Raw genomic sequence first — 18651 nt, forward strand, 5'->3', positions numbered from 1 at the left:
CACTTTACCTACTGAGTTTTGTTTTACTGATTCTGACAACCTCCCAGGTTAACCTGAAGCCCTCTGGATCATCAGTGTCTTTTCAAAATCATGCAATTTAGCCCCTTACTAATCCTCTAGAGCTAGAATGGGAAGATGTCCAGACAAATTTTTCCTCTCCTCTCCTTACAGGATGAAAGAGAAATGACATGGAGCCAGCTGAGAAATCTATATACAAGGATACTAACTCATTCTTTTGAAGCACTTTTCCATCTTAGGTTCAAAAGACTTTTCCTGAAGATCAGCTTCTGTGAAGACAGACTGACTGCTGGAATAGGTCTCTTACTAGTTAGGATGACTTTGACTGATACTTGTTTTATGTGAGGACAGTCAAAGGATGGACACAAAAGTAATTAGTAAAAAGTAGTGAATGTTTCTGTGGGTTTTAGGGTGTGGGGAGGTATTAAAGTGGATTTAAAGTATGCCATTATATATTTGAAAAGCTAAAATAACACCTCTAATTTTCCTTTAATTAGCTTTTGTCTTTGACAAGGAGTTCTGTCATATCAAGTGTCATTTTGGCAATATGAGATCATTTGAGAAGCTTCTGGCCAGACAAGTGTTTGTGCTTACTTGCTGGTCTTGTATAGGCTGTTCTTTGGGGAAGATGTTTGTGGTATTAAAAATTGGTGTAAGAGCATAGAGGAGTCAATCAGGATGTAAGTTCCAGAGGAAAAAGAGAGAAAACTGGAAGTGAAATTAAGCTTCAAAACCAGAGAACATTGAAGATGAATATTACTAGCTATTTCTAAAGTCTGAGAATCTTTTCTTTGCAATGTAGAGTGTTTTTTGAATTGTCCAGGGGTTTATATTGAAGAGTAAAAAGTTCAGACCTTAGTTATATATAAAACCAAGACTGAAACTGAGTGAAATAGTTGTGTTCTTGACTTTCCCTTTCATCTAAACATTTTGGAAGCCTCAGAGGAATGGATGGTTTTGTGCATTAAAACACAGTGGAATGGGAATATCCATGGCTGGAACAAAGCTCTTAAATGTTGTTTAGCATTGTTATGACTCTCATTTGTTCTTCATTTTTTTTCTACCTTATTAGCAATCTAAAACTGGGGGAAACTTTCCATAATCTTGCAGTTTACACTTCTGCCATGGGTTTGAAATACTAATTCACTCCATGTAGAATCACCACTTGCATTTTGCTGCTGCACGTTTTGGGCTGAGTGGAGTTCTTTCAGTTGAGATACCTTTTTCTTGATACGAACAGTATAGTTCTATGCACCGTTTTATGGAAGCAGTTTTATACATAGGTACTTAAATAATATTGCCAGCATGATGGTAGTGTTGTTGGGAAGAGGTCTGTGGAACAGGGTTTTTTTGAGTCATGCATATGTTCAAATACCTTCTTTAGTGCTGTCGGAGGCAAACAGAATTTGCCTATCAGCTTCTTTTGCTTTTATTTTTCTTTATGCAGATTTTTAATGGGTGGGCATCTGTCTTTAATACATTCATGTTTCTTTCATTAAATGAAATGCTTTATTAACAACACACGTCACCAAAAGAATATTTTACCATATTTGCTATAAAAATTATCTTCTAGCATTGTCTTTTTTTTTTTTTTCTGAGAAGCCTTTCTAGCTTGGGACCTCTTTAAGTGGTGATTGATAAACTTGTTACATCATGGTACTTTTTAAGGGAGAAAGAAAAATCTGGCATCAGACAAAGAGAGCAGTTCTTGTAGCTCTTGCATTCCTGTTCTTCATTATCTCCTTGTGCTGTCCTGGATTTAATTTGGCAGCTTTAAAAGTTCGGCAGCTGTTTACTATCACAAAAACCCACCCACATGCAAAAGTCCCCAAATCTCAGAAAAGTGACAGATGTTTTGAAAAAAAAAAAAAAGGAATAATCAGGCCACTCTACCATGTAATAAAAAATGCCAACCAACAGCAAACACCTTGAAATAGTCACAGTGTTTGCCAAATCCTGAGTTGCTTTTGTGATGAGGATCAATGTCAGATTATGGAAAGAATGATGTGCACAAGCTGATTTCACTTATAACTTGTGAATGTTGGTTTATTAATTCAACTTCTACATCAGAGTCCTTGTTATTAACCACTGTATAATTTTGTTTCCCCATCGCTCTTAAAATGTAAATTGCTTTTTTCATTTTGCCTGTTATTGTAAAACTTGACTGGCCTTTTTTAAGGTCACATCTCTTTTGCTTACTTTTTAATAGATGACAACTAACCTTCCTCCTCCCAGCTTCTGTTATATTCTTACTGTTCAGTCTGGTGAAACCCATGTGGAAGTGGATGAGGAAGAACAGATTTCTAATTTGTACCAGCCACCAGCTGTTCATGGTCTAAAGGAAATTCTTCGGGTAATCTGCTTTACAAATCAGTTAACAAATACTTTTTACCGTGGGATTTCTGGTATCATCTTTGTCTCATTCCCTGGTTTTGTACTGTTTTCAGATCGATGGTTGTAATGCACGTTGTAGCTTTTGGGCACAAGTGCTCTATCTAAGGCTGCAGGTAAGCAATGAATTCAACACAAAATCAGCAGAATGTTTATCTGAAGTAGTGTGCTGGTTTGAAAAGCAAACCGGTGAGAGACTCTGAGTCAGAAGTACAATTTAATATGAACAACACAACAAAACAACACAAATGCAACAGTACAAAAAATGTAACCTGACAGAGTCAGAAAATAACCTGACAGAGTCAGAAAGTAACCTGACCTCCTGTCAGTCAGGGTGTAGTAGTAGTCCAATGAAATGGTGGCTGCAGTCCTCCTGGAGTGATGGGTCTGTTGGAGCAGTGATCCCGCAGACCTGCTCCTCTCCTGAAGGTCCAGCAGCAGCTCTTGTCCTCTGGGAATCCAGCAGGCAAAGGGCTCCCTGTGCTGGTCCAAACCCCAGCTTATATCCCTGTGAGCATGTTTGGCTCCCCACCCCTGGGGCGAGTCACCTCACCATGGGACAAGGCGACAAGGGTCACTGGGAGGATGTGTCCTGCATGGGTCCCTGACAGCCCATCAATCAGAGACAGCCCCTGAGGGAGCCATCAGGATTGCCCTGAGGGAGGGACAAGGTGATAACGATCACTGCCCCACCTGCTTTAACAGCTTGTGGAGATGATAATAGAATACATACCATGGGTACCCCCACACTGCAACCCAGGACAAGTAGCCAGTATTTATCTTGTTTAGGGGGAAGCCCAAAACCTTCTGGGATTATCTTCAAGAGTTGTGTGGGTAGAATTTTCACCATGTCCAAAATGCCTGTGAATGGGTTCAATGCCATCCAGTGAGAAAGTGAATTATTCCTGAATAAACTGCTATCCTGGAAAGGGAACTTGCAGGAAGGTAGTTGAGACTCAATTTACAGCAAAATGCTGCCCTTAGGTACATAGCAAGAAGTTCCTGGTCAGTTGAGTGTTGGGAGATAGAATGTAACGGATGATGGTTATAGAAAAATACAGTTTTGCTCTTTTCATGCAAGTGTGTGGATGATTTTCATTGACTTCCATAGAAGCCCCTTAGGCAAATTTGGCTTTTATGGTCCAGTAAGTAGCAGAAGGGAGGGACTCTTAGGTAAATACATCTGCCATCCATACTGTGGACGGCAGAAAGCTTACAATTATGTTTTATTTGTTTCTGAATTATGCTGCGATTTTCTTTCAAAATGTTGCTAACTCTCTTAGCAGTTAAAGGAATTTTTTGTTGCTGATTTATTTATTTTTTCCTGGCGACTGGATCTTCAGTACAGCCAGCACTGAATTCTGGTGGAGAATAATTTGCAATTGTCCATCAGCTCCACAAGAAACAAAGTGTGAATCAAAGCATATGAACCGAAGACAAAGAAATTCCAGAACGGCCAGCAGAATAGCTGGAGATGCTTCCCACCAGTGTGAGACATAAATTTAATTTAGGTCTTGCCCTTTTGCTTCAAAAGCCAATGAGTTATGATTGAATTTTTAGGCAGGGAGTGCTTTTAACTCCCGAGACGAGGAGCATTTCTTGTGTTTTCTCCATACTAAGTAAGAATGTAACAGAGCGTTTGCAAACATGAAATTAGGGCTAGCTTGATGGGATCTTTAGAGTGCTCACAGAAAGATGGACACATACATGTGCAAACCTCAATTTCCAAGAAACCTGTTATAGTGAATAATAAAATAAAATTGCAGACTAGAGGTATCCTAGCCAAACAGTGTTGTATTCAGGAATGTCTACATCTGAGATGCTGATGTGGGTCATCACTATTCTTGTGTAAAAGCACTTCATCACTGAATTAGAGAAAAGATGAAGCATGCAGGAACAGATGTGATTTTGAAGAATGGAATCTTGACTAGCAAAAATAAGGTCTATGGTTTTGTCTCGCTACTAGGAAGTTTATTAGCTGGGGTTTTTTTTAATGGCCATTCACTTACTGAACCATAAGCACTAAATTTTCATGAGTGCTCATAAATTTTTTGAAAGCAATGTTAGAAGAGCAATAGAAGATACTGCTCTTATGTTTCACTTTCTGGATAACTGCCCTACGAATATAAAGGTATTTACCTGCTGTTAGTGTCTTACTTGCCTAACCCTCCCCGAAGATCACAAACAGCAGTTTGTTTCCTGCAGTTGCCTTTGCCAAGAGGACATACCCTTCACATGCAAAATTGCCAAGTCATAACAAGTGAGGAAGGGACAATGATTTGGTTTATTTTGCAGATTTATTATTATTAAATAATCTGCTAAGTGAGCTATTTCAGATGTACTTTAAAATGTAGTGTTTGCTTTCTCTAGCTACAGTATTCTGAGATACTTAATTTGTGTGAAGGAAAAATGGAACTATGCTTTTATTATTACTCAGAATCCGTACTGTGGTACAGAAGGAATATGAGGAAATATATTCCATCTGTGGTTAAGGAGCTGTCCTTCCTTATAACTCAATCCTGCTGCTATTTGTCTGTTGTGTCCTCTCTGTTCAGAACAAATTGTCACACATAGCAAGACGATGATTTTATACTAACTTGTGATTTTTGCTGTTGTTATTATTATTTACTCTTTGGATTTGCAATCCATCTTTTAATGTGTTTGTAATTCTCAAGGGACAGATGTGCAAGGTCCTTCTTTGAAGCTGTCCTAACGCTCTCTACTCAGAGGAGGTGCTCAAATGTGTGTAGTCACTAGGCAAAGAAATAACAGCAATGCAACAGGCAGCATGTGCTGTGGTGTCTGAATTGTGAATTTTCCCAGTCACTACTTACAATTTTTGCGTTTGCTCTAAGAGCTGGTGGCATGAACAGAGAGCATGGTTTAGTGTGGTTAATGATTTTATGCTAGAGACATGCAATTTCGAGAACAAAATGCTTATCCCATCGTCATAGTATTTAATTTTCGGTTAAGTGTTTTAAGTATGAATTTTTGATCAGCAGAGTAATTAGAAAGAGCAACAGAAACATTTTAAAGTAAATTAATCTTAGTTAAATATTTTTAAATATTAGAATCTGAAAATTTACAAGTTGCTTGGACTAGTAAATGTGAAATATGCTTTGTTATTAAACCCATTTTTCTAAGGCTTGGGAAAATTCACATACACACATAAGTATTATAAAAGCTGTGTTCAAAAAAAAAGGAGAAAAGCATGAATCATCAGATTGTACCACAACTGATTTTGTTAGAGACCCAGGAATAAGCACAGGTGTGTATGTAATGTCTGTCTTGTTCACAATCCCAGCGTGAAAAATTTAAAGAACACTCCTGATTTTATGATGATTATTTTCAGATATGAAGGCTGAGCCGAAATGTGTTTTGGTTGTGACATCAGTCATTGTGATAACCTTAATTTAGTAATGCCATGATATTTTCGTACCTATCTTGGGCAGAAAACTTAGACTGTCATTGCAGATTCCTATTCTCTTACATAGGAGTGATCTACTTCCTTAACTTTATGCATCATTGAAATATCTAGAGATATTTGTTCAACTGAAAGAAAAAGCTCCAACTTTGTAATCTGCAGTAGCTATTAGCCAAGGACTGGTATTCTTAGGAATCTGATAACAATACCTAAAAAATGTGCTCACAGAGGAATAATAATAGTAGTAGCAGTAACCTTTCCTTTTTTGGGTTTTTTTTGTAGGCAAAAATTATGTAAGTCTAAATAAAACAAAACAATTAACTTTTTATATGTACCATACATATGATAAAAATGCTATAGATACACTTTTATAAAATATATTTCGAATCCCTTGTACAGTCTAAGTGAATTATGATAAAGCATGCTGGTTGGGAGAGGTAAATCCAAGATAACTTGGAAATTTAATAACGAAAAATTCCAGTAAGGCTTTGATTCCTTATCCTGTACAAACCCTAAATGTAATAATGTCTTCAGTTTTATGAGTTATTTAAATATGAGGATGTTTAGTCTTTCCTTCTCTAAAAAAAATTAACAATTGCTTTCAATTTTGTATTTTTTTTAAAAATCATAGACAAAGCACAGTGTCCCTATAAATCAGAGAGAGCTTTCATTGTTTGTGACTGACTCCACATTGCAAAATGTGGTTCATACGATTCCAAAAGTTGTTGCTGTGTCAGTCACTGCGTCGTGTGTTCTCAGTATGGAAGTCATCGAAGCCCTCAGTGTTGCCTCGCGACCTGTCTTCTTCAAGGATGCACTGTGGGGAAATGGTAAGCTTTACACGTGGTTTTGAAGCAGTTGGAGTCACACAGAAAGAGCGTCCTTATGTCTGACACCACAATATGTGACCTCCAGAGACTTTCATTCTCAGATGAAGATGAGGTTTTGCAAGATTGTGATGAGAAATTTGAAAGGGGTTGTAATTAGAGCTTTCCTGAAAGGTTTCTTTTTTTATCGTTTTGGCTTGAGCTCCAAAGTAAATTAGAAACTAATTGATCTTCTTGTATATCCACCAATATTACTGTCAGTCTTCCCTGATGACTGTTGAAGCTGATGACCAGTGTTAATCAAATTTGCTAGCTGACAGACGAGTCAAGAGTATTAAGAAACTTGATACAGAAATTTTAGCTCTCCTATACCATCTTAGCTGTGAGCCTTGACCACCATACGGATCATGAAATTTTGGTAGTTCACTTTACTTTTGTTTTTAGTCCCTCTTTTTTGAGGTTCCAGTTTGGTTCTGTATGGTGACTGTGTGGGTAGTTCACATCTCATGCCTTCAGTCACTTTCTAAATGTAAGTGGACTGGAAGTACAAAGCCATGCAAATGGCTGAGCATCCTGAAGCAAAAATCTCTGCTTTGGAGAATAAAGCCTTGCATGCACCTACTCTTTGTAGTCTTTGAAGCAAAGTGAGACCACCTGAAGGGGTGCCCAAGCTTACTAGCAGGGAGGAGAGGCAATAACCTGTTTGCAGGGAGCATGATGCCATGCAGTCTGGGTGGCATCAGACTCTCTTCTGCCATGATCAAATTTTTAAAGCTTCTTTTCTTTCCCCAGGAGTTGTGAAGTGTAACGAGAGCATGATGCATGTATTGCTGAAAGCAAAATGTTTTGTCACTGAGAAACCCTGATAGAGTGTATTCATCTGTTTAGTAGCTGGCAGAGGTCGTTGTCTTTATTGGCCATGACAATTAACATGGTCACCTTTTTCCTTGTTACTGTACTGAGTTGAAATGTCTTTGTTGGCAGGTAGGATTATTTGTGTTGAACGTACTGTTCTCTTATTACAAAAGCCTCTTTTGTGCTCGGCTGCTGCTGCTGACCTCAGTGAGCTGACTGGCCCTGTCAGACTCGATGAGCTGGATTCTACAACACAGGCCAACTCCATTTGTGCTCTAAGAGGTTTGTATGGCCTTTCGTGAAATGAATGTGGTTAATTATTTGTGCTTACTTTAATCTTTTGTGTCTTTATATTGATTTCTTGCACAAACAATGTAGAGGGATAAAAAAAGCACAGCATTGCTGTGGGTCATTAGGATATTTAAGATTTTATACTTCTCTGTGGGCTCTGTTTGCCTTTTGCTGGCTGAGCTCTGCTCCCACACACTCATAGCCCAGAATAAATGTTTAGTGCACAGTCTGTTTCATTATATTCCTTCCTTCACTGTCATCTTTCAGGAGCCTTCTGTTCACACCAGACTTGTTGATGTTGGCAGCAGCGAAGTGTACCAATATTTTTTAGGCAGATGGATAAGATATGTTACCCAGATCATGAATGGTAGGGGTTAGTGACTGATTTCCCTGGAGCTTTGCTGCAGTGGGACAATTTAGTGTTTTGTCATAGTAATCTAGCATAACTTGGCCAATATTTGCTCACCAGCCACTTTGGATCATAGCATTATCTAGTATCTTAGTCCTACCACTAACCATGCAGAAACATTTCTTACAATGTATTTTCTAACATTTCCTAATCATGCAGAAAAATATTTCCTACTGACTTCGTCCGGTCAGCTTCTTACACCTCCCAGTTGTAGAGTGCCTGTAGGAAAAAGTCCTTAAAAGCCCAACAACTCTTGGCTTTTAAAGACTGTTTCCTTTCTTAATTTAACTCTTATGATTCCAGTAGTCCCTGTAGAAAATTCTTGATGCTGTTTGACATTTACACCTGCAGGTATTCACTGGAGTATTTGAAATGAACTTTAAAATTACAGCAAATAAGGGTTTACAAATGAATTCTTCGAGCTATAATGTGATGCACTGAGAAGACAGTTTGAAACCATGCAAAGCCTTTACTAAACATAACCTTCTGCTATGGTAGAGCCACAAGTTAGCAATGCCTCTGTGATTAATAAATGAACACCTTGCAGGGACAAATCTTGAACTCTAACAGTGCATAATGAAAACCATGCACAACTAGAGGCACTTCACTCAAAGCCTTGGCTGTTATGTACGTCTTGCATTGATACAGTTCCGTGGAAGATATTTCAGTCACTGAGTGTGAAATGCTTTTTGATTATTTTTTTTAATGTCTCCAATAGTTATGCTAGGAATTGTCACTTCTCTGCTGTTAATTCTAGAAGTATGAGAAGTGCCTGTCTTCTTTCTTCTTGTTGACAGTGTGCATAGTGGGATAAAGCAAACGTTTCTTTATCCTTTCTTCTTCCAGTACAGCAAAGAAAATACACCTTTGCGATCCATTGTGTAAACAAGTCCTTACTTTACACACATGGGAGATGTCATGCTTTCCCTTTGCTGTGTTACAGATGGAAGAATGACAAAAGAAATTAATCCTACAACCTTGGCTTGTTCAATCTGGAATTTGCACAGGGTAGCTCTTACCACTATGTTCCCACACCTGGGTACCAACATAGAATATAAAGTATCTTCTATGCTCATGGAATATATATATATATAGGTGATGACTCTCACTTCTATGTGTAAGTAAAATAATTTAATAGCATTTAAGAGATATAGTCACTCTTTTGGATTTCAATTAGTTGATGCCTACATCTTTCTGAAGTAGTGAAACTAAATAGCATCAACCCTAGTTTGTTGGTAGGAGAATATGTATTTGATGGAGAACATGTGCAGGAAAATGTATTGTCTCTAAAATTCAGTCACTGTCTCTGTCTCTTAACTCAGACTTGTTAGTCTGGGTTTCAGTGAGAAGCAGTATTACCTCATTCACTCTTTTTCTTTGTGCATCCTTTCACTTCCTGTACTTTTGATCACCTACATGTGCTGTACATCGGCATCCTCCCACCTAACACTTATAGAGGCTGCAACTCTACCCCTTCTTGAAGTAGTGTGCCTTCCTGCTCCTTTGCAGTCATTTTTTGAAAGGTAAATAAATAGGATAAGGTAGGTTGGAAGGAGTCTCTGAAGTTCCTCCAGTCCAAGCTCCTGCTCACAGCTGTCCCTTAGCAACGCTGGACTGGATAGACTTCAGAGGTTCCTTCCCTATCGAAAAGGCAAATGTTGCAGTCCAAGCAGATCCAATGAGTTTGTCAGAAATCCTTGTTTCAGGGAGGTCCAGTCATACCAGCTCTGGGATGGAGTGTGTTCCTCTTCAACAGATGAGTGAAAACCTGTGGTTGCTTTCTAATGAAAAGTTTGTTCTTCTTTGCAAAATGAATCTGTGTTTTTCACCTGTGAGCTCAGGGTTAATAGATTTATTTTCTTATCACAATGCATTGCAATGTAATTTCTAACCTCTTTTTGCGGTACAGTAGCAGTCAGGATGACTTAAAAGTTGGCAGTTCATACTGCACAGAACTGGTTTTCCTCTTAATCATGCTTATGAGCAAATTCTAGTTAGTCCTTACCACATACGATATGTGGGAATTTTACTTGATTAATGCTATTTGCCTAGTATGACTCACCATCAGTGATTGAATTTTGACGCTGGATATTTTCATGTTTAAGCACTTACTCAGGGGTGTGGTTTTTTCCAGTTTTCCTCTTAACAGTGTGACTAAAATGGAATCAATCAGCTTACCTAGGTTTCTCTTTTCCTTTCCTGTCCCATTAACCAGGGTAATTGATTGGGGGAAAAAAAAACAAACAAAAACCCACATCAATTTTTGAATGTTTCAACCAGACTTTGCATTACACATGAGAAATCTGTTTTTCCAGGTGTTGTCCTATTGTCAATCTCTTCTTAATGATGGTAGCCACAGCCCATAAAAATAAGAGTAGAGGTAAAAATCGAATTTTGGCTATGTGCATCTTGGGAAAATATCCAAAAGGTTTGTGAATGTCAAGCAAAATCTAGAGGCTTAACAAAGATGTGCAGCAATTCAGCAGCTTAAACTTGAGAAACCACTTTGCATGAAGGATGCACAAGACTGTCACTAAATTATTAAACCTGTTGCTGCTTTGAGTTGTTCTGACTTCAGTGATCTCTGGTGGTTTTCTCAAGGAAACTCTACATTGTCATCAAAATAAACCTCTCCACTAGGCAGAGTCTTATCAGTATGATCCCGATTAATTTTCTTCAAATGTACTTGCATTACTTGTGCACTGGCATCCTGCAGTTGCAATATGGCACACAATTGGGAGAAAGTGAAAAGGCTTAGAGAGAAATGCCTGTCAGAAAAGGGGATTTATTTTGTTGTTAAAATGATTTTTTTAATGAAGAAGGAAACATCTTCAGCAAACTAATTGGTAGCTTTTCATTTTGATGAACAAGAGTCATAAAAATCACGGAATCGTTTAGGTTGGAAAGGATCTTTAAGATCATCAGGACCAACCATTATCCCAGCACTGCCAAACCCATCACTAAACCATGTCTGTAAGTGCCACATCTGCACATCTTTTAAATACCTCCAGGGGTGGTGACTCTGCCACTTCCCCAGGCAGCTGTTCCCATGCTTGAACACCCTTTCAGCGAAGAAATTTGTCCTTATTGCCCATTTAAACTTCCCTTGGTACAAGAGGTCATTTCCTCTCATCCTGTTACTTGTTACCTGGGAGAAGAGACCGACCCCCACCTCACCACAGCCTCCTTTCAGGTAGTTGTAGAGAGCAGTAAGGTGTCCCCTGAGCCTCCTTTTCTCCAGGCTAAACAGAGGCTTTCCAGCCTCTCTTCCCCAAGCCTACAGCATTGCATGGGGTTGTTGTGACCCAAGTGCAGGATGTGGCACTTGGCCTTGTTGAATCTCATACAAGTGGCCTCGGCCCAATGATCCAACCTGTCCAGGTCCCTCTGCAGACCCTTCCTGCCCTCCAGTAATCCACACTTTCACCTAACTTGGTGTCATCAGCAAACTGTCTGAGGATTCACTCAATCCCCTCATCCATATCATCAGTAAAGATAATAAACAGGACTGGCCCCAACACTAAGCCCTGGGGAGCACCATTAGTCACCGACTGTCAACTGGACTTAACTCCGTTCAGCATTCACATCATTCAAAGAGAAACATGCCCATGCTGTGGCAGAAAGCTTCCTACCTTGTAGTAGCAAGTGTTGATGGAAACTGCCAGTTTATCACAAACACTGAAGAACCAAAATTATTCCTGTAAGAGTCCAAGGGGTTAAATAGAATTGCTTATTCTGTCAGTGAAATGCATTTTGTTTCATTGTGTGCTTAGCAATTGGGTCATAAATACTGTATTTGAGAAGCAACTTTCCAGATCTTCAGACTTGATGTCTTTTTGAATTCCCAGAGAAAATTACGGTTTTGTTGTTTAGGTGTGTAGCTCCCTCCTTGCCCCAGGAGAACCAGAAAGGCAAGGGATTAACACCCTGTCTTACAGTCCAGACAGTGTAAATACTCCATAAGTCTCCAAGGCTTTCTTCTATTGAATGTGGTATAGAACTGTGAGATTCTTGCTCAATAGGAGCTGGACTTTTTTGTCTGCTCTTCTCTTGCTTGTGCTAGTGAGGGTTTTTTTAAGAGTAATTTCATTCTTACAGGTGAATACTTAGAAGTATTTTCCTCCATAAATAATGCTCATAAGTTCATCATATTGTTGCCAGTGGATTGTATCCACTCTTCATTGGCTTTTCATAAAACTATGAATATATTTTTTTCTTGCCAAAACCAGCGAGGCCTTTTATATTAGTCCAAAGTATCTTTGGCATTCCCTTTCTTAGGCACACACTTAAGTCTGTGAGCCAGGTCTAATCTGTGTTAAATTAGTATAAATGAAGAATAACTCCATTGTTAACAGAATTTAATCTGCATCATTGTTTTCAAAAGGGATTGGGTCCTCTTATTGGTTTGTGTTTCCTAAATATCAGTATCAGGCTATCCAATGTGATGATTTTTATTGCTATTTATTGCCAAGGAAACATCAGAGGACCAGAAAGAAGGCAAACAAGCAAAAACAAATCAGAAAAGCAATAAAATCCAAACCAAAAGAACTGAGCCTGGTTGGAAAGTTAATTGTCAGTTTATCTACCTTCTGGTGTTTTTAGGATGTAACACGTTCTGCTGTACTGTCATCCCTTGTTGGAGGGACAAAGAAGAAGAGGGAGTGAGATTGTTGGAAGAGCTGATTCTTGCTCTGACAAGTCTTAAGATGTGGGTCAGAAAAGCTCAAACCTGCTGTGAAGCCAGGAGTGACTGTGTTTGCTGGCTTAACATTAGCATTCTGTAAGAATTCCGTGTTACGCAGGTACCGTTGTTGGAGTCAATGAGAGCACTGCTTTCTCCTGGCCTACATGCGACAGATGTGGCAATGGAAAGTTGGAACTGTGTCCCCAGGACAGGTGAGAGTCAGTATGCTCTGGAGCACTCCAGGTGTTTTGTAGGTGTAGCCATAACAGCAGTAGGTGATGCAATGATTCCTGCAGGCACAGGCTGCACTTTGCTCCTTCCTAGAACTAAGACGCAGTAGTTTTATTGCTGATGAACTGATAAAACCTGCAAGGTTACATTAATTTATTAAGAAAGATACAAGTAGATATGAAATGGGTTGATTTTGCAGTTATTACTTTTGTTTTTAAAACCAATCTTAAAGCCTTGCTTAAGACTTCATAGCCCACTGCATTATAATATTAGCTTTAGTAAACGTGCACATGAATCACAGGTCTGATTTTACATTCTAAAAAGAATGCTGAATAATTCTGGAAGTATGACTGTCCCAGATGTGGAGACTGATCCTACAGGACCTGTTATCACCTGAAATGCTCAACCTGAGTCACACTGACATGCTTTTGGAAAGCCTCCCCTTCAGCTGCCTAGCCAGGCTGCTCTTCCAGAGTGTGAGATACCCAATGGAATAAAAACCCAAGGGGATGAGTAGTCAGAGTGTAAAAGGGAGAGAGGGAGGGAAGGAAGGAAGGAAGGAAGGAAGGAAGGAAGGAAGGAAGGAAGGAAGGAAAAAATTTGGCAAAAGCATAAGGAGAAATTGGGTGCGTTTGATCCTATTGAAATAGATAACATTTTCCTAAATATGAGAAGATCTGCCACTTATGCTGTGCTATGTATAGCCTGGGGGGGAGGGGGGAAGAGCTGAAAGTAAAAAAAAAGTGTCCTATATTATACTGTCATGCAAAACATAAGGGTGTGTATATGTTCACACAGTAATATAGTTCAATTAAAAAAAAACACCTCACCTGTGAAGGACACTTTCGCTTCATTTGGAGAGCAAATGAAGTATCAATATTTGTTTAAGAAATGCTTCCAACAAGCACTTATAGCTGAGCTTAATTTTATGTATATGACTTAGGTGTGCACTGAAAACGCTGAACGTTTGCTGAATGAGGGCCTAAGTCAATAAGTCACTTGAGCCAAATCTATACTACAAATTTTCTTTCGCCATAAGTTTTGGAAGGTTGTGAGATTAATATTTGCTTAAGTGGGGTGACTATAAATAGCAATCTCCCTCCGTGTTGCCAGAACTTACAAAAGGAAGATCCTTTTGCCAGAAGAGCTTATATAGTCCAAGTTACTTGGCTCTACCAGCAGAAGAACTCTATTTGCTATTATCAACTGAATCTCTCCCAGGGATTTCCTACTAAAAGTCTACCAGCAAAGTATCTTAGAGAATAACTAGTTGGGTTTTTATTTGTTTGATTTACAACTGATAGCTTTTCCATTTCTCAATGTTTTCCCATCATTATTCGTATGCTGCAGAGAATTGCTATATTGCAACCAGTGCTCTGAAGTTGTGATAACACCAGTTTTGAAAATGCAGCTGGAAGTCTTCTTGAGTTGTCCATCCCGATCTCAAAGTACAATAAAAGTAAAGGTATGGCATGAAACTAGCTTTGGTGTATTGAGTATAGCAAGGCTAGATGTGTAGACACACAGGTACTCCAAGCCACGCTTTTGCAAACAGCTCTGTCAGAAGACAAATTAAACTAGCTCATAGCTTAATACTAAACTCGTGTTTCACTGGGCTAAGAGCACACTTCCCAGATCTTGCTCAAATAATAGTCAATGAGTTCACCCTGAGGTTTGCAACTGTTTTATGGCCCAGCTGGAGGGCTTTATTAGGCTGTGCCTTGAGAAACCTCAGTCTCCACAGTCTAAAAGGAATGTGTATTTTTGGACTTCCATTCTGAACATTTGTGTCACCTCTCCTCTGCTTTCTTGGCCAGAGAAACAAACCCGTTCAATATTAAAATGATAAATCTTTGTTCTATGTGACTGTTTTAACCTGCAAACAATGTTTTTGCATACGTAAGATTTTTGTCAAGAACAAAACCTGTACATTTTCTCATTCCAGCTGTTGCAAAAGACAATCTCTTCTCTCCTGATGTCCTCCACCAGCGAAGATGGGGTAGGTATAACAAACCAAAGAAAGTTAAACCACATAACTTAATGTAGAGGCAGAGTACAGGAGACATGAATCAGGTGGGAAGACAGTCATATCACAGACATGGAAAGGATTCCTGGAGGTCATCATGCGACCAGCTATTCACACTGGGCTATTGCCAATGTGTAGGCAGGTCAGCCATGACTTTGGCTGGCAGGGTCTTGAAAACCTCCATTGATGGATATTCTGACTTTCCAGGCAGTTTAGTTCTGAACTGCACCAGGAGCAGTAGGAGATTCCACTAGAAGTCATGAATTTTTCTCTCGTGTCCAGCCTGTGATCTGAGTCCTTTGGCAATCCCACCTTCCAGCTGCTGATACCCTGCTATCTCATCACTATCATCAGAGTGACACTCTCCTTTTTGGAAGAGAGCTGCTGCTGATGGGCTGTTTGGACAAATTTAGCTCAGCTGTGGATCTGCAGAACTGCCTGCAAACAGCACTATGTCCAGGCACTCAAAACTGTGACAGGCAGTGCTGGGCTTCACTCTGTTCTCTGGCTTAGGAGCCAAAGACAGGAAAGACACAGTCCAAGCATCCCACCTTTTGGAACTGGTCTTCTAAACCCTCTAGACCACAACTACTTTGTAACAGCACAGGACTGAAGCCACTGGCAGGTGTAAATAGTAGAGGAGTTCGCAAAATACAAAATTACTTTAATAATTGTGTGAATGGAACACACATAAGCCACGGGGCTGCCTGGGCTAAAGTACAGTTTATGTAATCATGAAGTAGTTATTCCTTTAATCTGAGATATCAGAAGAACCCTGACATTTGGCACAGTGACCCAGATTTATCGCAGGTGAGGGAGGCACTGGGGTAGGTGCCTGGCTGGCATTGGCTGCTGGATGGTCAGCAGTGAAGGAGCGGCACCTTCAGAGAGGCATTAAGTCCAATTAGGATCCCAAGGTCTCCCCTCTCCCTTGCACATGGAAGGGAGCAAAGGTTGGCTTGTTTTCTTATTAAATCACCCCAGTTAAGTATCTTCAGTTAGGTGATGTGTATTGGGGTCATTTTTCTTTCCCTGTCTTACAAGTTTTCCAGCATTTTTCTATTACATAGTTTTAATGGGATTTGTCAGTAGTATTTAAAGTGGAAAGCTGATTTGAGATAATAAATAACTTTTCTTATGGTGAAGGATGTGTAGATTTCATTTAAGCATAGAGAGAAAAGGAATTTCCAAAATGTGTTTGCTGCTTTAATAGCAGTTAAGTCTTGCTAAGTTTTAAGGTTGTGTCTGGTTTGGTTACAGACTGGCAAAACATAGTTCTTTTTCAAGTTACTAGAATTCAGACAACTTCATGTTGCAGTGTGTATAATGCCAGTATTTAGAACTCTGGCAACTTAATCCTTTTTCTTCCCTAGCTGAAATGCAGGGATAACTTTTTACTTTGTTGGGTTTTGTTTGGTTAGTTGGTTTGGTTTGTTTTTTAATAAGCATTTCCATCTCTGAACTGCTGCATTTTAAAAAGCAGCACAAGAAATCACACTTGAAGTGGCATTTTTTTTGCAGTGCTGCTAAAGTTTCTGAGGGCGTAGCTTTGTAATCAATTCTTTTGGCAGGGAGGTTGGTTTTAGCGGTCGCTGGCCCTGACCACTTGTTCCTTACCCTGTGGCAGCCTTGCTGTTACACCAGTAGAACTGTTTGTGCAGCTGCATGGTGAACTGGACTGTAGAACTGGTCTGGGGTAAAAATAGTCTAGGAAAAAAAGGAAAAAGGTTGTTTACACCTTGAACCAGGCAACAGACATGGTTATCACATACCTGTACGGCAGCACATCCCGGAAGAGAGCAGGGCATGGTCAGAGGTTGGTTGTAGGCAAGTCCCATTAAGGGAAGAAATGGATGTGAACCTGATATACCCTGTAAAGTGAGGTATTTGCTATCAGTGTTACCAGTTCTTCTGTTAACATGCTGTCTCCCCTTAGTGAAGCCATCCCAGCCTTACACCCCTCTCCTCCAGGCAGGATACAGCCTCTACAAATTCACTCAGGCACAACTCCTGGGTAAAATGCCAGTGGGATCATTAAACTGGAGGGACTGTATAGGTGCTGGTGATGGTAAAGGATGCATGAACAACACAAAGTTAAAAGGGGGGAGAGGGAGGAGAGGAAAAAGGGTCACAGACTGGGTTTTTAGCGGATCAGTTAGCAAAGGTAATCGATCTATAGTACGTATGTACACATTGCCAGCATGTGTGAAGTCCTGAGAGCATCAGAAAACTGGGTAAAGGTTGTGCTTCAGCAAACTGAGTTCAAAGCCACAGGAACTTTTGGGGGTTTTAAACAGCCTGTTTTTAAAGTCTAGTAGGGAAGCAGCACTTGAGGCAGGAGTGTGATCTAATGGTTGAAAATCTAATGTACTCTTTCTTTCCATCTGTTCTAATGCACCTTTCTTTCTGAGTCCTGTAAAAAAATTGTCAGTTGGAAGAGAATCTCACACGCTGCATCTTCACAGCTGAACGCTGCTTAGAACAGAACGTCCAGAACTGTTTGTTTTACTCACCATGCTTTTATCCCTGCAGACTTACGAGGTGCAGAGCGTGCTGGGAAAGGAGGTGGGGTTATTGAACTGCTACGTCCACTCCACAACCAGCCACCCCAACTGTGTGGCACTAGAGGAAATTGTTCTTCTGGAAGCTGCAGCAAGGCAGAGTTGAACTCTAGTCAGCTATTATAGTATCTGTGGACTTTGTAATGTGGTTATCTGTTAACTAGTGCCACAGATAATGTATAATGCTGGTGTGATAAGCATTAAAATAGTTTATTAAAACTGTGATTTACAAAGCACATTGTGCTAATGCTGAAAAAATGCCTATATAAAAAGATCTGTTTGACTTTTTGAACTCTCCTTTTTCGGATTAGTTCAGAATTTAAGCGTACAGTTGTTTGGCATGTTTGCCGTTTATGTATGTAAAACATCTTCTGGAAGTTTTGTACGGTTGTGATTTATTTTTTTATGTAATTGCGTATTTATTATGTGTTGATGGAAAATATTTTACTGATATTTTTGAAATAAATACCTTGCTACAGGCAGTGAATGTTGGTCTAAGCTGAGTTTTATCAGACCGGCCGCAAAACGCCGCACAGAGCGTGAATTCTGAGTTGTTTGTTATCACCTTGCAATAATTGTTATAAAGATGGAGATGTGAACAAAGCTTATATTTTGAAGTGTCAGGCACATATAAAGTTAATATTTTACAGCTAATTGGTCTCCAAGCATAGAAGTGCTGTGTTATCTGTAGCTTCCCACAAAGTGGGTGTTTCATTATAGTTTCTGTTACAGGTAACGCGCAAACTGCTTTGTAGGCCCTGTTAATATCCTCACCTTGACTGTGGAGACAAGGCTTACAGATCAGATAAATAGTATTGAAATAATCCTATGTGTGCATTGTTCGATTTGTGAGAATTAATGTCAGTGAGAGTAGGTTTTCCCCCCTACCAGTCTCACAGTATTTAAAAGCCCCTTGCAGGAGGAGGGATGAGCA

General features: G+C 39.6%; 1 protein-coding gene across 1 annotated transcript in view; it reads left to right on the plus strand.

Annotated features, from left to right (window-relative positions):
• The window catches only part of SPIDR (scaffolding protein involved in DNA repair), a gene marked incomplete at its 5' end in the record, with an annotated part of 28052 nt that extends 10229 nt beyond the window's left edge, over nt 1-17823 (plus strand). Inside the window, 7 exons of the mRNA XM_009070120.1 lie at nt 2228-2371; nt 6465-6663; nt 7645-7797; nt 13018-13111; nt 14481-14595; nt 15076-15129; nt 17689-17823. Of these exons, the coding sequence (XP_009068368.1) occupies nt 2228-2371; nt 6465-6663; nt 7645-7797; nt 13018-13111; nt 14481-14595; nt 15076-15129; nt 17689-17823 (894 nt within the window). The remainder of the gene's footprint in view (nt 1-2227; nt 2372-6464; nt 6664-7644; nt 7798-13017; nt 13112-14480; nt 14596-15075; nt 15130-17688) is intronic.
• Nucleotides 17824-18651: the final 828 nt, after the last annotated feature.

The sequence above is a fragment of the Acanthisitta chloris genome, unplaced genomic scaffold (genome assembly GCF_000695815.1).
Source record: "Acanthisitta chloris isolate BGI_N310 unplaced genomic scaffold, ASM69581v1 scaffold13432, whole genome shotgun sequence".
Classification (NCBI taxonomy): Eukaryota; Metazoa; Chordata; class Aves; order Passeriformes; family Acanthisittidae; genus Acanthisitta; species Acanthisitta chloris.